Source organism: Oncorhynchus nerka, linkage group LG22 (assembly GCF_034236695.1).
Source record: "Oncorhynchus nerka isolate Pitt River linkage group LG22, Oner_Uvic_2.0, whole genome shotgun sequence".
In the NCBI taxonomy this organism is placed as follows: Eukaryota; Metazoa; Chordata; class Actinopteri; order Salmoniformes; family Salmonidae; genus Oncorhynchus; species Oncorhynchus nerka.
In genome coordinates this window covers 23,150,917-23,171,991 of record NC_088417.1, presented here as the reverse complement: position 1 = coordinate 23,171,991, position 21,075 = coordinate 23,150,917, and the positions used below count along the sequence as shown (strand labels likewise).

General features: G+C 42.8%; 2 protein-coding genes across 3 annotated transcripts in view; both read right to left on the bottom strand.

Annotated features, from left to right (window-relative positions):
- Nucleotides 1–26: 26 nt before the first annotated feature.
- Nucleotides 27–13,928, bottom strand: LOC115105017 (pyruvate dehydrogenase (acetyl-transferring) kinase isozyme 3, mitochondrial). 2 transcript variants are annotated; one of them, XM_029626533.2, is made up of 11 exons: nucleotides 13,528–13,927; nucleotides 10,191–10,332; nucleotides 9,878–9,949; nucleotides 9,323–9,507; nucleotides 9,068–9,157; nucleotides 6,896–6,973; nucleotides 4,541–4,620; nucleotides 4,362–4,463; nucleotides 4,084–4,194; nucleotides 3,749–3,862; nucleotides 27–3,600 (listed from the first exon to the last, which is right to left on the bottom strand). In XM_029626533.2, the coding sequence occupies exons 1-11, from the start codon at nucleotides 13,625–13,627 to the stop codon at nucleotides 3,451–3,453; spliced, it is 1,224 nt and encodes a 407-aa protein (XP_029482393.1). In that variant the 5' UTR covers nucleotides 13,628–13,927; the 3' UTR covers nucleotides 27–3,450. The 2 variants fall into 2 exon arrangements, with proteins under 2 accessions (XP_029482393.1, XP_029482394.1); XM_029626534.2 differs by lacking the exon at nucleotides 9,068–9,157 and having other exon boundaries at nucleotides 13,528–13,928.
- A 1,292-nt stretch (nucleotides 13,929–15,220) lies between these two features.
- The window catches only part of LOC115105016 (organic solute transporter subunit alpha-like), a 21,496-nt gene continuing 15,641 nt past the window's right edge, over nucleotides 15,221–21,075 (bottom strand). Inside the window, exons 2-8 of the mRNA XM_029626532.2 lie at nucleotides 19,088–19,239; nucleotides 18,359–18,432; nucleotides 17,839–17,997; nucleotides 17,359–17,470; nucleotides 17,103–17,249; nucleotides 16,775–16,880; nucleotides 15,221–15,730 (exon numbers count right to left, since the gene is read on the bottom strand). Of these exons, the coding sequence (XP_029482392.1) occupies nucleotides 15,576–15,730; nucleotides 16,775–16,880; nucleotides 17,103–17,249; nucleotides 17,359–17,470; nucleotides 17,839–17,997; nucleotides 18,359–18,432; nucleotides 19,088–19,239 (905 nt within the window). The 3' untranslated portion in view covers nucleotides 15,221–15,575. The remainder of the gene's footprint in view (nucleotides 15,731–16,774; nucleotides 16,881–17,102; nucleotides 17,250–17,358; nucleotides 17,471–17,838; nucleotides 17,998–18,358; nucleotides 18,433–19,087; nucleotides 19,240–21,075) is intronic.

The window sequence follows — 21,075 nt, the reverse complement described above, 5'->3', positions numbered from 1 at the left end:
TGCACACACGCATAGAAAAAAAACTGTCTGTTTTGTTCTCTTTATTGTAGCTTTGGAAATTGACAGTAGGTATTGCAAGCTTGACCTCATGCTGAATACCTCTATATGGTTGTATATCACTGTGTCTACTATCTACGGTAGCCGCTACTGTAGCACATGTATGCATACAAAAGTTACTGTTTTGTGATAAGATGGGCTGCATACATCTGCACACACTTTCTCTACAGGGAGGAGTTCATACAAAGTGCTCAGTCATCTCTTACATCAGAGATACAGAAAGGATGTATGAGTCATCACTTCACACCAGTTCAATATATTACCATACTATATATACTATATAAGCTACTAAGACCTTAGAGGTACAACAAGGTAAAGAAGGATTCACTACCTTATCTACAGCTAAGCCCACTTTAACACTCATTTTAGGTGCCTCCTTGGCAGTGCTGGAATGAGTTGTTCAGGTTTTGCTGAAAACTGAGAATGGATGTCAGATCAGCGCTCCATGATTGGTCCAAGTTTGGCCCCACTTTTCATAAGCAGGCCAATGAGAATGAGGATAACTAGAAACACAAACAAACAAGCTAATATTATCCCAGAGTTAACTAAGACAATGGATTCTTATCAGAGAGGCCTGCATGAAATGTAATCCACGAAGAAAAACGGTATGTGTATACTGTAGATGATGACTTTTAAAATCAAAAAAGAGGGAAAGAGCCCTCTGGAATAATCATCATCCAGTTACACAAAAATAAATGCTAAAAAAATTGAAGTAAAAAACAAATGATCAAGAATCAATTATTTTCCTGTGCAAAAGAACCCTTGTTTCAAGGAACACAAGATATTTGTTCAGGTCCATACTCCTGCACAAACAATGGAGTTTCAAAATGCCCGCTGTTGTACACCACTACAATGCCACAGATTCTTCTTGACACTTAAATACAAATATTAATCTCATCCACTCCATCCTTGAAGAGCGTTATTCACACACTTCAACCAATGACAGCTATTACATGTCTTATCGGAAAACCATTCAAAATACTAGTTGATGTTCAAGCTCGTTCAATTTCAGAAGGTTTAAGAAATACCACTACTAGGTGAATTACAAGGTTGAGTCGGTGTGGCGTTGTTAGCGATAGTCTTGGTTAACGTGAGAATGTTCATATTGCTTTGCAGGGTTGATGGTGCCACAGATGGACAAACAAGGCTAACAAAATGTAGCCATCTTTAGGATCGGTCATGTAGCCTTTGCATGGTCTTATCAGGGTGTGGAAGGAGCTGGGAGGGTTAACAGTAACACATGTCATGCTGGAGAGGTTTATAAGCAATAAGCTACAGGAAAGACAAGGCTCACATGGTGAACCATCGTTAGTTAACATTAACATCCTGAAAACATCAATTTTCTTTGAGACTCAGAGCAGTGTTTCCCATAGAAAACCTCCTAAATGTGGCAACAAGTTGTCCAATAGAAACCAATTAACGGCAAAGGTTTTTAGAAAGGGGGCAAGACAGCTAGGTGGGCTGTCTGAGTATACAGTTTTAACCTGTCAAAGGGTTCAGGAAGGATCAGTATCGCTGGTTAGGATCTGGGGCAAAGATTGATGATGCCCATTTCACTAGGTTCTCTCAATCCAACACAGTAAAAACATAATAAAACAATGGGAGTTGAAATGAAACTATAGCCATCAGGGCATTTGTCACGCAATACTGTTTCTTAACTCCTCAGAGTTCTAAGTCTCCTCCTCTTTCTGAGATAATGGAATAATAATTCATAAAAAATACATCTGTTTGTTCCGGATGCTTTCTATAATATAATGCAACATGCGTAATGCATAATAACTATCTTTAGTTAGTTTAAAGCTTGTTCCCATCGTTCCTAAAATGTTCTTATAGGTCTAGTTAGTCACTGCAACTCTCTTTTCTATAACTTGGCATTGGCCACGCCACTGTACCCATGACAATCGTAACTATGACAACTGCCCACCCTGACCCACTTTGTGCCTAATTAACCTCGTGCCCGGGTCGAATTGCTGGCGCACATAGTCTGGTAACAGGGTGGTCATTGCTATCTGGGATCCTTGGGATGTCCCTACCTTAACCCTTTTACATTTCAACTTCAATGGGGTAGGGACGTCCCAAGGACTCCAGATAGCAGGGAATGTAATAGGGTGGGACTGGTTAGACCTTAGGGCGTGTTGATTTACTGAGTGCCATGCTAATCAAGTCAAATTCTAAGCGAATCACACAACTATGAGGCATGTCTTTAAATTGAGGCAGGAGAGGGTCGTCACTAGTTATCACAGCCACAAAGTCATAAACCCTGCCTATCTCTAAAATGTCTCTTCTTAAACCTAACCTTAACTAAACTGCTAACTTTATGCTTAACCCTAACCTTAAATTAAGACCACAAAGTACATTTTTATAGCCAATGTTGACTTTGTGACAGTGGAAGCTAGTGGTAACCGACAGGAAGTGAGAGATATCAACCGTTTTATTAGCTGGGACTTTGCAAAATTGTTAATAAAAATAAATGTTCTATTATATATACAATATTATTTTGGGGAAACCCAATTGATTCTGAGTTTGGCGTATAAAGTTTATATATGAAAACAATTTCTAATATGCATACTTTCAGATTTTCCGAACTCACTTCCTTCTTTAAATCACTTATGCTTTGAAGTCCACAATTTAGCTGGGGTATGTTCCCAGGGTTGGGCTAGATGGCGATGGACAGAGATCAGCCAATTAAAATCGACGTCTGTTTTCACCGTTCCTACCATAGTCTCCCATTCAAGTTCCATTCTGAGGCGCTGTGAGACCAGACGGATCAACAGAGAGCGCCGGCCGGTGGATGAGATTAGTGCCCATTCAAAACTATGTCCTCAAAGGGAGAAAAGGAGCTCATTTTCCCTTTCCTCTGTCGGGCCTGAAACCAAACCCTCAGCCTGTCACAGCTGCTTTGTAGGGGAGAGAAGAGAGAAACATAGGTTCTATTATGTTTGACTGAACAAACCGAGACTGGACACAGAGAGAGCAGAACAGAAACCTTTCCCAGCCCAAAGACAGAGCCTCTAGCTGCAGTAGCTGGAGAGAACCACAAGGGAGTGCTGTGGTCAGTAAAGCTGAAGATAAGGGATCGAAGGAAAGAGTGGCTGAACTCAACCATCTCAAACTGACTGTCTGTCCACCAATCTGGTCACTGTAGTCCCACTTAAAACAGATTGTGAAGAGGAACAACTGACCAAATAACCTATTAGAGGAGTCAGGGGGTGGGGCTAAAATCCTGTTCCAAAGTCCACCCTGGGACAACAACATCAATGACTGCAGAGAGGGCGTTGTGTCGCCGCGGCAGCTGAAGTTAAACCCATGATGATTTTGTTAGCGAGGGGATCATTGAAGGGGCAGAGTTCAGTGTGCCAGGCAGGTGGGCGGGGGAAGCATTTTAGGGCAGAGTTATCGGTTGGCCTTGTAATTTGATTTGCTGGTGTCTCGTGGCTCTTTGCTCGGGTTGCTCCAATCGTCTGCCTCAGGGCTGGTCTGGTAGTGTCGCCATGCCGACTTATTAAAGACGGGCAGGCGCTCGAATGACTCACTGGACAGAGCCTGATTTGGGGGCGGGACAAAAGAAGAACCAATGAAAAGGGATGGAGTGATGTTGATAGTTAATTGTATTACAGAGCAGAGGTATATCAGAGTCTGAAAATCACAGTAACATCAAAATGATTTATGGTGTGAGAGAAGCCCCTCCTACCTTGAGATAAATGACAGCATCAGTGCCAACCCCTTCCATGGAGTAGAGCTTCAGGTCTCCCTGAAAATACCTGGCATACAGCCTGGAGATGGGAAGACCATAGCCAAAACCAGCCTGGAAGCAGGGAGGGAGAAGGAAGATAAAGTTGGGAGTCAGAGATAGCAGACAAGAGGGAGGAGAGAAATGACATAGGTGACAGTGTAGTATAAGGGCAGTCACTTCTTCAGAAGAAGTTGTTTACAATCACTACAGAAAAACACTGGCATCTGTTACTGGCTTCAGAATGATGAGTCAGAAAACCTGAAAAATATGGGGAACAATGTGTATGTGTGTACCAGTGGAACAGTGTTGGAGGGTTCTAGGCTGGGCGTGGGGGCAGTAGAGTACATGTAGTTAAACAGACGATCGATCTTCCTCAGAGGTACACCTCCACCCCGATCACTGATCTGACAGAGATAGATAAAAGAGAAAGGGAGAGAAAGAGGATATGTCACGACTGTCACGATTTGACACACTGGGTAAAAGATGGTAAATATAACAATTTATATAGAGCATTTATCATACATCCCACTCATAGATGGCATGTCTAAGTATTGGCAGGTGTGTGTGTTACCTTTATGGACAGGTCCTCTTTTCCTAGTGTGACTTTGGCCTTCACCGGAGGTAAGCCCTCCTTACTGTCCTCATGAAGCTCCACAGAGGCCCGCATAGAGTTCTACACACACCAAACACTTTTATTAGTATGATGATGGTCGTGCATTGTGTACTTGCGTGTGTGTGTGCGTGTCACACCTTGAAGAGTTCAAACAGCATGTGGAAGAGGTGAGAGGGAACATACACAGCCTGGATCGATTTGTCTTTGTCTTGTTTCACTGTGACACAGGGAGAGAAAATAAGAATATATATATATATATATATATATACATACACACACACACACACACACACACACACACACACAGTGGGGCAAAAAAGTATTTAGTCAGCCACCAATTGTGCAAGTTCTCCCACTTAGAAAGATTAGAGAGGCCTGTAATTTTCATCATAGGTACACTTCAACTATGACAGACAAAATGAGAAAAAAAAATCCAGAAAATCACATTGTAGGATCTCACGATACATGGCCCCAATCATTCTTTTACACGGATCAGTCGTCCTGGTCCCTTTGCAGAAAAACAGCCCCAAAGCATGATGTTTCCACCCCCATGCTTCACAGTAGGTATGGTGTTCTTTGGATGCAACTCAGCATTCTTTGTCCTCCAAACACAACAAGTTGAGTTTTTACCAAAAAGTGATATTTTGGTTTCATCTGACCATATGACATTCTCCCAATCTTCTTCTGGATCATCCAAATGCTCTCTAGCAAACTTCAGACGGGCCTGGACATGTACTGGCTTAAGCAGGGGGACACGTCTGTCACTGCAGGATTTGAGTCCCTGGCGGCGTAGTGTGTTACTGATGGTAGGCTTTGTTACTTTGGTCCCAGCTCTCTGCAGGTCATTCACTAGGTCCCCCCGTGTGGTTCTGGGATTTTTGCTCACCGTTCTTGTGATCATTTTGACCCCACGGGGTGAGATCTTGCGTGGAGCCCCAGATCGAGGGAGATTATCAGTGGTCTTGTATGTCTTCCATTTCCTAATAATTGCTCCCACAGTTGATTTCTTCAAACCAAGCTGCTTACCTATTGCAGATTCAGTCTTCCCAGCCTGGTGCAGGTCTTCAATTTTGTTTCTGATGTCCTTTGACAGCTCTTTGGTCTTGGCCATAGTGGAGTTTGGAGTGTGACTGTTTGAGGTTGTGGACAGGTGTCTTTTATACTGATAACAAGTTCAAACAGGTGCCATTAATACAGGTAACGAGTGGAGGACAGAGGAGCCTCTTAACTTCTTCGATATAGGGGGCGCTCTTTTAATTTTTGGATAAAAAAACATTCCCGTTTTAAACAACATATCTCGTCACGAAAAGATGCTCGACTATGCATATAATTGACAGCTTTGGAAAGAAAACACTCTGACGTTTCCAAAACTGCAAAGATATTATCTGTGAGTGCCACAGAACTGATGCTACAGGCGAAACCAAGATGACATTTCAAACAGGAAATGCCCCAGATTTTGAAGGCGCTGTGTTCTAATGTCTCCTTATATGGCTGTGAATGCGCCAGGAATGAGCATACACTTTCTGTCTTTTCCCCAAGGTGTATGCAGCATTGTGACGTATTTGTAGGCATATCATTGGAAGATTGACCATAAGAGACTACATTTACTACAGTTCTTCAAAGGTAAATGATTTTATTTGAATGCTTTTCTTGTTTTTGTGAAAATGTTGCCTTGCTGAATGCTAGGCTTAATGCTATGCTAGCTATCAATACTCTTACACAAATGCTTGTGTAGCTATGGTTGAAAAGCATATTTTGAAAATCTGAGACGACAGTGTTGTTAACAAAAGGCTAAGCTTGTGAGTGAATATATTTCTTTCATTTCATTTGCGATTTTCACGAATAGTTAACGTTGCGTTATGGTAATGAGCTTGAGGCTATGATTACGCTCCCGGATACGGGATTGCTCAACGCAAGAAGTTAAAGAAGAAGTTACAGGTCTGTGAGAGCCAGAAATCTTGCTTGTTTGTAGGTGACCAAATACTTATTTTCCACCATAATTTGCAAATAAATTCATTAAAAAGAATGAATGGGGCCATGTATCGTGAGATCCTACAATGTAATTTTCTGGAGTTTTTTTCTCGTTTTGTCTGTCATAGTTGAAGTGTACCTATGATAAAAATTACAGGCATCTCTCATCTTTTTAAGTGGGAGAACTTGCACAATTAGTGGCTGACTAAATACTTTTTTGCCCCACTGTATATATAATCACAGCAGGACTAAATCTGGCCTCTGCAACCATCATCTCTAAATAGGAGCAGTCCTGTGGCTACATCACTTCCCTTTAAAGGTGGAGCTCTGTTATCTCTCACACAGAAAGGGATCAGAGATGTTATGAAACCACAAACATACTGTAAAGTGTGTGTTTCGACAGCATATAGAGATCAAAGATATCATGAGACAGTGAACAAAGTTTGTGTGTGTGTGTTGACTGTACATTAGTCAATATGGAGGGGGATCAGAGATGTGGTAAAACAGAGAAGATGTCTTACTGTTGAACTCTTGGATCTGGAGTGCAGGGGCAGCAAGGTAGTACTGTTCACACAGCATCTTGGCTGTCTCATAGGCATCTGAAACAGGAAGGCAGTGTCACATGATGGACAGATGGATACATGCCGTCATACACACAACTATCTAAGAAAAGCAGAACCATTTAGGGGTGGTAACAAGAGCTGAAAAGGGAGAAAGAGGAAGAGACTAAGGGGAGAGAGATGACTATTGTTTTGCTTCAGAAAACTGCCATCATCACTATTAAGGTTAGAGTTGGGTTAACCCATGGAGGAGGAAAAGATTTGGCATGGGCCCTCAGATCCTCAAAACGTTCTACAGCTGCACCATTGAGAGCATCTTGACTGGCTGCATCACCACTTGGTATTGTAACTGCTTGGCATCTGACCGCAAAACGCTACAGAGGGTAGTGCGTACGGCCCAGTACATCACTAGGGCTGAGCTCCCTGCCATACAGGTCCTCTATACAAGGCGGAGGAAGGCCCTAAAAATCTTCAAATAATTCAGCCACCCAAGTCATAGACTTCTTTCTGCTATCGCACGGCAAGCGGTACCGATGCACCAAGTCTGGAACCAACAAGACCCTGAACAGCTACCACCACCAAGCCATAAGACTGCTAAATAGTTAGTTAAATAGTTAACCAATAGCAACCCGGACTATCTGCATTGACCCTTTTTGGGCACCAACTTTGACTCCTCACATACACTGCTGCCACTGTTAATTATCTGTCACTTTATTCCTAGTTATATGTATAGTACATTCACCACATGACCAGACATGTGGACACCTGCACGTTGAATATCTCATTCCAAAATCATGGTCATTAATATGGAGTTGGTACCCCCTTTGCTGCTATAACAGCCTCCACTCTTTAGGGAAGGCTTTCCACTAGATGTTGGAACAATGTGGCGGGGATCTTGCTTCTATTCAACCACAAGAGTATTAGTGATGTCGGGCACTGATGTTGGGCGATTAGGCCTGGCTCGCAGTCGGCGTTCCAATTCAATCCAAAGGTGTTCGATGGGGTTGAGGTGAGGGCTCTGTACAGACCAGTCAAGTTCTTCCACACCAATCTCGACAAACCATTTCTGTATGGACCTTGCTTTGTGCACGGGGACATTGTCATGCTGAAACAGGAAAGGTCCTTCCCCAAACTGTTGCCACAAAGTTGGAAGCACATAATTGTCTAGAATGTTTGTATGCTGTAGCATTAAGATTTCCCTTCACTGGAACTAAGGGGTTTGAACCATGAAAAACAGCCCCAGACCATTATTCATCCTCCACTAAACTTTACATTTGGCACTATGCATTCATGCTGGTAGCTTTCTTCTTGCATCTGTGATTCGTCCATCAGACTGCCAGATGGTGAAGCGTGATTCATCACTCCAGAGAACGAGTTTCCACTGCTCCAGAGTCCAATGGCGGCGAACTTTACACCACTCCAGCAGACGCTTGGCATTGCACATGGTGATCTTAGGCTTGTGTGAGGCTGCTCGGCCATGGAAACCCATTTCATGAAGCTCCCAACGAACAGTTATTGTGCTGACGTTGCTTCCAGAGGCAGTTTGGAACTTGGTAGTGAGTGTTGCAGCCGAGGACAGCCTATTTTAACGCGCTACGGCGTTCCCGTTCTGTGAGCTTGTGTGACCTACCGCTTCGGGGCGGAGCCGTGGTTGCTCCTAGATGTTTCCACTTCACAATAACAGCACTTACAGTTGACCAGGGCAGCTCCAGCAGGGCAGAATGTTGATAAACTGACTTGTTGTAAAGGTGCCATCCTATCAAATGTTTACACCTGTCAGCAACGGGTGTGGTTGAAATAGGCAAATCCACTCATTTGTAGGGGTGTTCACATACACTATATATACAATAGTATCTACCTGAATTACCTTGCACCCCTGCACATCGACTCTGTACTGGGACCCCTTGTATATAGCCACGTTATTATTCATTGTGTATCTATTATTACGTGTTTTTGCTTTCTATTATGTCTTTGTCAGCGTTGATGGGAAGGACTCGCAAGTAAGCATTTCACTGTTAGTCTCCACCTGTTGTTTACAGATCATGTGACAAATACACCTTGATCTGTTACCACTGCTTCTGAAAAACACAGCGAGTCAGACAAAGACACACACCCCCCTTGACCAGTCCTCACCTTTGACTACTTCAGCCACGTTGCAAGTGGGGTCTATGCTGCCTATATGTTTGGGGTGGGCTGGGTTAGTATCATTGCCGAACAGGAGAGCTGAGGAGACAGACAGACATGAACATAATGGATACCATAGTTCCCCCAAAGACATAACGCCTTTACACACACACACACACACACTGTCCACATATCTTAAACAGCGTCCAGCGGACATGTGCGTATTAACGTGCTGTAAATGTGTGTCAGAGTGTGTGCTCTCACTGTGTTGGTTGATGAGCATGCGGAAGGATATGCGGTTGGTGTAGAAGCGGTCCAGAAAGTACTGGATGTTACTGCTGATGAAGGGGTCAAAGCCAAACTTCTCCTTGTACTCTATAACCCCCTGGGCCATGGTAGGGACCACGTCATTATGACGATTACGGATCTCGATCAACAACTCCAGGAAACTGAGAGAGAGAGAGGAAAAACAACTTATTGCTTCTGACTTAGTGGTCAGCTGGGGTTGTTATCAGTGGTTCCTATCTAAATCTCTCTCACATGGTGTGAACACTGCTATGGTATAAATATACATGATTATCTGGACAGGTAAGTCCAGGGGTTTAGCATCAGGCGAGTATGAGGACAAGGACACAGGCAGTTAGCAGTAAGCTACCCTCTACCCCTCCACCTCTTCATAGCTCCCCTCATCCCCCTCTCCTCCAAACATCCTTCTCTCAGGTTCTCACACCTGCGGTCTTCAGTTAAACATCAGATGATTGATCTGTTGAACCAACAAGGAATAAAATATCTAGAAAAAACATTGTCCTCCATACTCACTCATTGAGGGCCTGAGGATCCTCTGGTTTTCTGTTCTCATACCCCAACAGCTCCACAAAGCTCTGCATGTACCTGAAGGGAACACACACACAGTTCATTCAATACGTTTGGGGTATGTAAATTGGGGTAAGGGGTATGTTTGGGGTATGTAAATTGCATGTTTGTGCTGATGTCACTGGCATGTTTGTGTGTTATGACTCATTCTCACTAGACTGGTCCCATATGTTTTTGTGCTTTTGCCAACTCCATTGCTCATCGTCAAGTGTTTGGCATGATAGCACAAACAGACTGGCACTCAGGCTAAATGTCTCACCATTTCTGCACCAGTTTGATTGAGGGCTGACTGAGAAGGTTATCAGGCAACAGGTTGACCTCTCTCATGGTGTTAGCCAGCCTCACCGGCAGCTCCTTCCTCAGGAACATAAAGGATGTCTTCTCACACGCATTGTCCCGACCTAGAGGAGGAGAAGGGAGGGGAAGGGAGGGAGTCTTTTAAAAGTTGACTGGGAAAATGCACTCTAAAAAGGAAATGGCATTCTACCATGATGTTCAACTTCTCTGTCTGAAAAAGCAACAAAAGACACCCCTCTATTGATGTGAACAAATGGACATCTCACCATGGTTTACAATGTGATTAATGCTGGAAATACCAGAGCTGCTGTGTGTTTGACTATAGGCACATCCCAGCATCTCTTTCTCACTTACATACACAGTCCACATGCTATCCATAGATATTTCAATGTGTGTTCGGAAACAGCAATGAGTAATGTTTGTTTAACTTCTAGGGAAAGGCGCCGAAGGTAACTAATGCTGGGCCGAGGCGTGGCTAATTTGATAAGAAAGGCTAAAATAGGCTGAAGGCACTCAGAAAATAGGCAGACTAACTGTCTCCCTATTTTCTGAGTGTGTTCAGCCTATTTTAGCCTTTCTTATCACAGGCAAGTATGCACACACACACACACAGAGAGAGAGAGTTACAGTGGTTCGATAACAGCAGTGGTCCTCCTGAGCAGTCTCTGGTTCCCAGGCCCAGACACAAAGGCAGGATTATGAAACAATTCCAGTGACGCAACAAGACACAAACTGTTATCACTGTAGACCTGTTCAACTAGTAATAAACAGCCCTCTGTACACCTATGAGTGTAGCCTATCTGTATGAAAGATAGAGAGACAGTAAGAGGGGGAAAGAAACAGAAAGCTTTCCTTTTGACTTCATTAACTAAACTGTTGCTTAGCAGTCAGAAACTGATGATTTAACAGAAGGCACATAGGGGAGCATGTTATTAACCCATACTCAGCATGTGTCTTCTGACTGGACACAATGCCCCCAGTCATACTGTAGCTATAGGCTATAGCCCCCAGTCTATACTGTAGCTATAGGCTATAGCCCCCAGTCTATACTGTAGCTATAGTCTATAACCCCCAGTCTATACTGTAGCTATAGGCTATAGCCCCCAGTCTATACTGTAGCTATAGGCTATAGCCCCCAGTCTATACTGTAGCTATAGGCTATAGCCCCCAGTCTATACTGTAGCTATAGGCTATAGCCCCCAGTCTATACTGTAGCTATAGTCTATAGCCCCCAGTCTATACTGTAGCTATAGTCTATAGCCCCCAGTCTATACTGTAGCTATAGTCTATAGCCCCCAGTCTATACTGTAGCTATAGTCTATAGCCCCCAGTCTATACTGTAGCTATAGGCTATAGCCCCCAGTCTATACTGTAGCTATAGGCTATAGCCCCCAGTCTATACTGTAGCTATAGTCTATAGCCCCCAGTCTATACTGTAGCTATAGTCTATAGCCCCCAGTCTATACTGTAGCTATAGCCCCAGTCTATACTGTAGCTATAGGCTATAGCCCCAGTCTATACTGTAGCTATAGGCTATAGCCCCCAGTCTATACTGTAGCTATAGGCTATAGCCCCCAGTCTATACTGTAGCTGTAGGCTATAGCCCCCAGTCTATACTGTAGCTGTAGGCTATAGCCCCCAGTCTATACTGTAGCTGTAGGCTATAGCCCCCAGTCATACTGTAGCTATAGGCTATAGCCCCCAGTCTATACTGTAGCTATAGGCTATAGCCCCCAGTCTATACTGTAGCTATAGGCTATAGCCCCCAGTCTATACTGTAGCTATAGGCTATAGCCCCCAATCTATACTGTAGCTATAGGATATAGCCCCCATTCTATAATGTAGCTATAGGATATAGCCCCCAGTCTATACTGTAGCTGTAGGCTATAACCCCAGTCTATAATGTAGCTATAGGATATAGCCCCCATTCTATAATGTAGCTATAGGATATAGCCCCCATTCTATAATGTAGCTATAGGCTATAGCCCCAGCCTATACTGTAGCTTTTGGCTATAGCCCCAGCCTATACTGTAGCTTTTGGCTATAGCCCCAGTCTATACTGTAGCTTTTGGCTATAGCCCCCAGTCTATACTGTAGCTTTTGGCTATAGCCCCCAGTCTATAATGTAGCTATAGGATATAGCCCCCATTCTATAATGTAGCTATAGGATATAGCCCCCATTCTATAATGTAGCTATAGGCTATAGCCCCAGTCTATACTGTAGCTTTTGGCTATAGCCCCAGCCTATACTGTAGCTTTTGGCTATAGCCCCAGTCTATACTGTAGCTATAGGCTATAACCCCCAGTCTATACTGTAGCTTTTGGCTATAGCCCCAGTCTATACTGTAGCTATAGGCTATAGCCCCCAGTCTATAATGTAGCTATAGGCTATAGCCCCCAGTCTATAATGTAGCTATAGGCTATAACCCCCAGTCTATACTGTAGCTTTTGGCTATAGCCCCAGTCTATACTGTAGCTATAGGCTATAGCCCCAGTCTATACTGTAGCTTTTGGCTATAGCCCCAGTCTATACTGTAGCTATAGGCTATAACCCCCAGTCTATACTGTAGCTTTTGGCTATAGCCCCAGTCTATACTGTAGCTATAGGCTATAGCCCCCAGTCTATAATGTAGCTATAGGCTATAACCCCCAGCCTATACTGTAGCTTTTGGCTATAGCCCCAGTCTATAATGTAGCTATAGGCTATAGCCCCCAGTCTATAATGTAGCTATAGGCTATAACCCCCAGCCTATACTGTAGCTTTTGGCTATAGCCCCAGTCTATACTGTAGCTTTTGGCTATAGCCCCAGTCTATACTGTAGCTATAGGCTATAACCCCCAGTCTATACTGTAGCTTTTGGCTATAGCCCCAGTCTATACTGTAGCTATAGGCTATAGCCCCCAGTCTATAATGTAGCTATAGGCTATAACCCCCAGTCTATACTGATGGACTGATAGGCATATTGCTCATAACTACAAACAAAAAATGACATGCTAATTGTAGCTAAAAAAAAAAAAATCATACAAATGATATCCGAACAGAATTATCATTGAGTACTGTGGTACTATAAAAACAATTATCATTGAGTACTGTGGTACTATAAAAACATTTTGACCGAATTCAAGGGAATAAAAACAACACTTGCAAGGATGTTCACCTTCAGAGATTCACATCGCCTTATGTTTGTTCGTCAGGATTTCATTCATATTACAGAATAGACAACAACCTCAAATGAAAAGACATTGATAGTGACAGCCCATTACCAAGAGAGTGTCGGCCTAGAGTCTAGGCTACTTACCAAATTCCAAAAATTGCTTGATGGAGAGAGGCGACGGTGAAAATCTTGAATAATATTCAATTTTTTTGGTGTTTTTCAATAAAACCGTAAACAGCCTCATTTTGAAAAGTTACTATTGTAGATGTCGTTCCGGAATGATGATTGTTAAATTAAAAACACTCCACCACATCCAATGACACTGACAGCGATGTGCATCCTCCACAGACAACGTCTTCATTTGACGTTTCTCTCTGTCTAGACCTGCAAATCACTGAACGATATAACTAAAGGTGTTACTGTAGCTTAATCATACACTTCTATTTTCCGGAATGTCTTCGATTAAATATTGTTGCACAGGACAGTACGTACTGTCGCGAGCCCTAACTCAATCGCGCATGACTCCGAATCTGTTGATGTTTAACGGTGATTGGTCGACACTTGCTCTGTTAAACCCGGAAAAGAGAAAATGGGAGATAGCGATTGAAGTGTTGGTCTGTCTGCCAGAAAGGGGCGGGTCTGTAGCAGTTTAACAGATCGGTTAATTGGATAGAATTAAATGTTGCTTTGAATGGTAGCAGTTAATGTGTATCCTTGATAACCGATGCCAACACGCATGTAACTGATCCAGTTTTTTTGTGTGTATACACGATCATAAGCTAACCTTGAATAAGTCATGGAGAGGGCAACAGATCAGCAACACAGCTAGCGTACATAGAACTCCTGTGGATACAGTACCCAATTTTCATACTTGAGTAAAAGTATAGATACCTTAATAGAAAATTACTCAAGTTAAAGTGAAAGTCACCCAGTAAAATACGACTCGAGTAAAAGTCTAAAAGTGTTTGGTTTTAAATATACTTAAGTAAATGGAATAGCAAAAATATACTTAAGTATCAAAATTATAAATCCTTTCAAAGTAAGTATTTTAAGCAAAGTAGAAGGTACCATTTTTATGTTTTTAAAATGTATGTATTGCAAGGCACACTCCAACAGTCAAGACATTATTTACAAAAGATGCAATTTTGTTTAGTGAGTCAGACAGGCCAGAGGCAGTAGGGATGAGCAGTGTTCTCTTGTTTAAGTGCATGCATTTGACAATGTTCCTGTCCTGCTTAGCATTCAAAATGTAACAAGTACTTTTGGTTGTCATGGGAAATGTATGGAGTACATTTTCTTCAGGAATGTGGTGAAGTAAAACTACTCAAAAATATAAATAAAGTAAAGTACAGATACCCCCCCCAAAAATAAGTATTTTAAGTACCACTTAAGTAGTTAAGTACTTTACACCACTGGATACAGTAGCCTCAACTAGAAAGTGGTAGAGCTTGGAACAGTTCAAAGTAATCTACTAATTATCCTTTGCAATAATACAAATTTGCACCTAACATTTGTTACTAGTAAGTATGGTCACCTAGAGTTCTAAACCTGATCTGCAGAGTTCATCTGGGTTGTGATAACGCAGATTCCACAAGATGAAGGTCTAAAGACGAGAGAATAAAGAGGTGTGTCTGTGTTGATCTGTCAATGATCATGATAGAATGACCTTATCCAAATGTTATCAATGTAGGCCACTGCTCAGTGTCACTGGCAGGCGGACCCATTGGTTCATACGGCCACCTAGTGGAGCAAGTTTGCAACTACAATGAATACAGGGTTCTTCTTTACAAATACATGTGTATGCATGCCTATGAAAAAAAAAATGACAAAACAAATCTTTAGAGCAAATGTTTCAAAATGTATATATTATAAATGGCTCATGAAAATACACTATAATGTTCAACAAGGCTATGGCAAAAGATACAACTTCTGAGGAAAAATACATTTCTGAAATAATTCTTAGATTACAGTTACATAATAGCAACACTTTCCAAACACACTGTCTGAGGGATTATGACTTCTGATTCATTTTAACAGCATTGCTCACCCAGAAAATGCCATGACTGATTACATTCTTACTGCAGACCTGTGTAACATAACATACACACATACTCTTTAACACACAGTCTTTCTAACAAAACCACACGCACACTTTGTCTCTAATACATGCACAGATACAGTCTCTCTTGCCCTCACGCTATGTCAGATTTATCTGCCGGTATAACCATCTTGGTGTGTTCATCGTCATTCTCGTCGTCAGGGAGTGGGTCATACTGGCGGCGGTACAACAGGCGGGTTACCAAGGTGATGATGAACATCTCCAGGATCAACAACTGTTGACTCATCACTACACACAGAGAGAGAAAGAAAGAGAAAAAGAGAAAGAGAGAGAAAAAGAGAAAGAAAGAAAGAGAAAAAGAGAAAGAGAGAGAGAGAAAAAGAGAAAGAACGAGAAAAAGAGAAAGAACGAGAAAAAGAGAAAGAAAGAGAAAAAGAGAAAGAAAAGAGAAAAAAGAGAAAAAGAAAGAGAAAGAGAAAAAGAAAGAGAAAAAAAAAGAGAGAAAAGAAAAAGAGAAAGAAAGAAGAAAGAGAAAGAAAGAGAAAAAGAGAAAAAGAGAAAAAGAGAAAAGAGAAAAGAGAAGAGAAAGAGAAAAAGAGAGAGAGAAAGAGAAAAGAGAGAGAAAGAGAAAAAGAGAGAGAAAAGAGAAAAAGAGAGAGAAAAGAAAAGAGAGAAAAGAGAAAAAGAGAGAGAAAAAGAGAAAAGAGAGAGAGAAAGAGAAAAAGAGAGAGAGAAAGAGAAAAAGAGAGAGAGAAAGAGAAAAAGAGAGAGAGAAAGAGAAAAGAGAGAGAGAAAGAGAAAAAGAGAGAGAAAGAGAAAAAGAGAGAGAAAAGAAAAAAGAGAGAGAAAGAGAAAGAAGAGAGAGAAAGAAAGAGAAAAAGAAGAGAGAAAAAAGAAAAAAGAGAGAAAGAAAGAGAAAGAAAGAAGAGAAAGAAAGAGAGAAAGAAAGAAAGAGAAAGAAAGAAAGAAAGAGAAGAGAAAAAAGAAAAAGAGAGAAAGAGAGAGAGAAAAAGAGAGAGAGAAAAAGAGAGAGAGAAAAAGAGAAAGAGAAAAAGAGAAAGAGAGAAAGAAAGAGAAAAAGAGAAAGAGAAAAAGAAAAGAGAAAGAAAGAGAAAAAGAGAAAAGAGAAAAAGAGAAAGAAAGAGAAAAAGAGAAAGAAAGAGAGAGAAAGAAAGAGAAAAAGAGAAAGAGAGAGAAAGAAAGAGAAAAGTGAAAGAAAGAGAGCGAGAAAGAGAGGATAGGTCACTTAAGTTATGTGCTTGCCTGAGAGCAGTAGAGTTTGTGTGTAATAAGGTATATAGTGATGAAGGGATGGATGGAGATAAGACTCACAATATCCCCTGGCCTGTGAGGAGTATGGTGGCGTGCAGGCTATGGTTCCGTTCATAGCCAGGATGTTGATGATGGCCGACTGGAGCTGACTCAGCACCAGCACCAGCTACACACACAGCATCATGGGTAAAAACCCAACAACATAACATATGTAAACACAAAAAAGGACAACACTCTGCAGAAGTAAACAAGTAAACACAAGTTATCATTTGCTGAAACTGTTGTCATTTCAGGGAATTAATTAACTGACCTCTGATTGGTTGAGGAGGGCCTTACTGTATATCTTTCCTCAGATTGGTTCATTTACATGGCATGTGTGTAATCTTACCTGGTACATAGCATATTTGGGGATGATCTTGAGGCTGCGCAGTGTGATCCTGAGGTGCATGAACATGATGGCTACAGGCCACAGTGCTATGATGGTCAGGACCCCCACACCTGGGTTAATCCAGATGGCTGCTCCCGTTATCGCCATCTGGAACACACACACACACACACAATGTTGGGAGTGTTTGTATTGAGAATGTGTTCTCTTCTTTTGTAGCCCAATTTTGTTTGTGTGTGTATTGACACCCCACACTCACATCTGCGATGTCGAAGTTGCCATTGGTCCAGAGGATGATTGATAGTATGGTGAAGGCGATCTTTAGCACGGCAAACTGGAACGATCCCAACTTCAGCAGGAACAGACTCCGTCTGGGGAAAACCAGAGGAAAAAACATTCAACAAATATTTAAAATGGAAAATAATAATTAATTTGTACATATTTCTAAAATGTTGTTATAGGCCATGCCTATAGGGGACAGTGACCAGTAGGTGGCATACTTGGAGTGATAATGTTGTCAGATGAGCTGTGAGACATGGAGGGGCCCATACAGAGCCAGTGTGAGTGGCCAGGGGCACATTGAACCTGCCAGATCCTTTACAAATCCACTGTTTTACTGTTTTACTACTAATCTAGTAGCTGGACTCTGACACAACTAAGAAACAGGTCTTGCTATGAAGTACATTTGATCCTAAACAGTGTGTGCGTGTGAGTACGTGTTTGTGTATGCATGTGTTACCGTGTGATGTTAACATGGGGTAGACAGGGGCAGCAGCAACAACAGGGACCAGTACTGATCCTCAGTTTGTTTTTCCCTGCTCGCCGTAGAAACGCATCGTCACCCCCCACTTCCTCAATCATCAGCACCAGGAACTTAAACACTACGATCGCAAAATAGCTGCGGAGACAGACACACGTTACACACCCACACCACAAATATACAACAAGGGAAGGAGGGAATAAAAGATGGACAGAGGGAGAGATGGGTTTGGAAAGAACTACACATGCACGGATTTAGACACTCAATATTGTAATAGTGTTTTTAGTATCGCTCTGTATGTTTTGCTGACACAGTGTGTGTCTTCCTACAGAGTTTCCTGCCTGTCACAGCAGGGGTCTGAGATCCACACTGGGAGAGAAGGAAGGTGGAGGAGAGGAAAGGAAAGAGGATATGTCAAGAAAGAGAAACTGATATGTAAAGAAAGCGAAAGACAGAAGGAAAGAGAGAAGAGAAAAGGAGCGAAGGATGAGTGACATACCAGGCAGAGGTCATGTCAGTGAACATGGTGGCTCGGGGAATCCACATCCCCAGACAGGACATGGTGGCGATCACCTGACACACACAGACATACAGACTTAGTCTGGATGCTTTACCAATGCATCCTTCCTAACCGTGCTACTGCCCTAGAATTTCCTAGTAAATGGACAGGATGGGACCTGTTCACTGGACGTGCTACCTTGTCCCGGACCTGCTGTTTTGGACTCTCTCTCTACTGCACCTGCTGTCTAACTCTGAATGATCAGCTATGAAAAGCAAACTGACATTTACTCCTGAGGTGCTGACCTGTTGCACCCTCTACATCCACTGTGATGATGATTATTATTATCATCATCATCAGACCCTGCTGGTCATCTATGAACGTTTGAACATCTTGGCCATGTTCTGTTATAACCTCCACCTGGCACAGCTAGAAGAGGACTGGCCACCCCTCATAGCCTGGTTCCTCTCTAGGTTTCTTCCTAGGTTATGGCCTTTCTAGGGGGTTTTAGGCTGGGTTTCCCTACAGCACTTTGTGACATCGGCTGATGTAAAAAGGGCTTTATAAATACATTTGGTTGATGGGTCACAAGTTCACAAAAGTTTTGTTTTTGTTTTTTGGCCGCATGTGTTTGTACTGTAGCACAATGAGTTGTCACAGAGAGGACATGAAAGTAGTAAGTACCAGATTGCACCTTTAAAGCCTCCTGATAAATCGGTATGTTCTTACCGGCGCTGCCCCATTGACCCAGATGATGGCGCTCTTCTTGTGGGAGGGAACCTTCCGGTAGATGTACCAACACTCCTCTATGTAGACCAGCATGGACACCACTGCCATGAAGGTCAGCACAGAGTACAGGATGATACCAAATATGTCCAACTCTAAGGACAGAGAGAGAGAATAGAGAGAGTGGGGTGTGAAAACGAGAGAGAGGTGTGAAAACGAGAGAGTGTGTGAAAACGAGAGAGAGAGAGAGAGAGAGAGAGAGAGGTGTGAAAACGAGAGAGAGAGAGAGAGGTGTGAAAACGAGAGAGAGAGAGAGAGATGTGAAAAGAGAGAGAGAGAGATGTGAAAACGAGAGAGAGAGAGAGATGTGAAAAGAGAGAGAGAGAGAGAGAGAGAGAGAGAGGTGTGAAAACGAGAGAGAGAGAGAGAGAGGTGTGAAAACGAGAGAGAGAGAGGTGTGAAAACGAGAGAGAGAGAGAGAGAGAGAGAGAGAGGTGTGAAAACGAGAGAGAGAGAGAGAGAGAGAGAGAGAGGTGTGAAAACGAGAGAGAGAGAGAGAGAGAGAGAGAGAGGTGTGAAAACGAGAGAGAGAGAGAGAGAGGTGAGAAACGAGAGAGAGAGAGAGAGAGAGAGAGAGAGGTGTGAAAACGAGAGAGAGAGAGAGAGAGAGAGAGAGTGTGAAAACGAGAGAGAGAGAGAGAGAAAGAGAGAGGTGTGAAAACGAGAGAGAGAGAGAGAGAGAGAGAGAGGTGTGAAAACGAGAGAGAGAGAGAGAGAGAGGTGTGAAAACGAGAGAGAGAGAGAGAGAGAGAGGTGTGAAAACGAGAGAGAGAGAGAGAGAGAGGTGTGAAAACGAGAGAGAGAGAGAGAGAGAGGCGTGAAAACGAGAGAGAGAGAGAAGAGGTGTGAAAACGAGAGAGAGGGAGAGAAAGAGGTGTGAAAACGAGAGAGGGAGAGAGAGGTGTGAAAACGAGAGAGGGAGAGAGGTGTGAAAACGAGAGAGGGAGAGAGGTGTGAAAACGAGAGAGGGAGAGAGAGGTGTGAAAACGAGAGAGAGAGAGAGAGGTGTGAAAACGAGAGAGAGAGAGAGAGAGGTGTGGAAAGAGAGAGAGAGAGAGAGAGGTGTGAAAACGAGAGAGAGGTGTGAAAACGAGAGAGAGAGAGAAAGAGAGGTGTGAAAATGAGAGAGGGAGAGAGAGGTGTGAAAACGAGAGAGGGAGAGAGGTGTGAAAACGAGAGAGAGAGAGAGAGGTGTGAAAACGAGAGAGAGAGAGAGAGGTGTGAAAACGAGAGAGAGAGAGAGGTGTGAAAACGAGAGAGAGAGAGAAAGAGGTGTGAAAACGAGAGAGGGAGAAAGGTGAGAAAGAAAACGAGAGAGAGAGAGAGAGAGAGAGAGGTGTGAAAACGAGAGAGAGGTGTGGAAAACGAGAGAGAGAGAGAGAAAACGAGAGAGGGAGAGAGAGGTGTGAAAACGAGAGAGAGAGAGAGGTGTGAAAACGAGAGAGAGAGTGAAAAAGAGAGAGAGAGAGTGTGAAAAGAGAGAGAGAGAGAGAGAGAGAGAAAACGAGAGAGAGAGAGAGAGTGAAAACGAGAGAGAGAGAGAGGTGTGAAAACGAGAGAGAGAGAGAGAGAAAACGAGAGAGAGGTGTGAAAACGAGAGAGAGAGAGAGAGAGAGGTGTGAAAACGAGAGAGAGAGAGAGAGGTGTGAAAAGAGAGAGAGAGAGAGGTGTGAAAACGAGAGAGAGAGAGAGAGAGGTGTGAAAACGAGAGAGAGAGAGAGAGGTGTGAAAATGAGAGAGAGAGAGAGTGTGTGAAAACGAGAGAGAGAGAGAGAGAGAGTGAAAACGAGAGAGAGAGAGAGGTGTGAAAACGAGAGAGAGAGAGAGAGAGTGTGAAAACGAGAGAGAGAGAGAGAGAGAGAGAGAGAGAGAGGTGTGAAAACGAGAGAGAGAGAGAGGTGTGAAAACGAGAGAGAGAGAGAGAAAAGAGA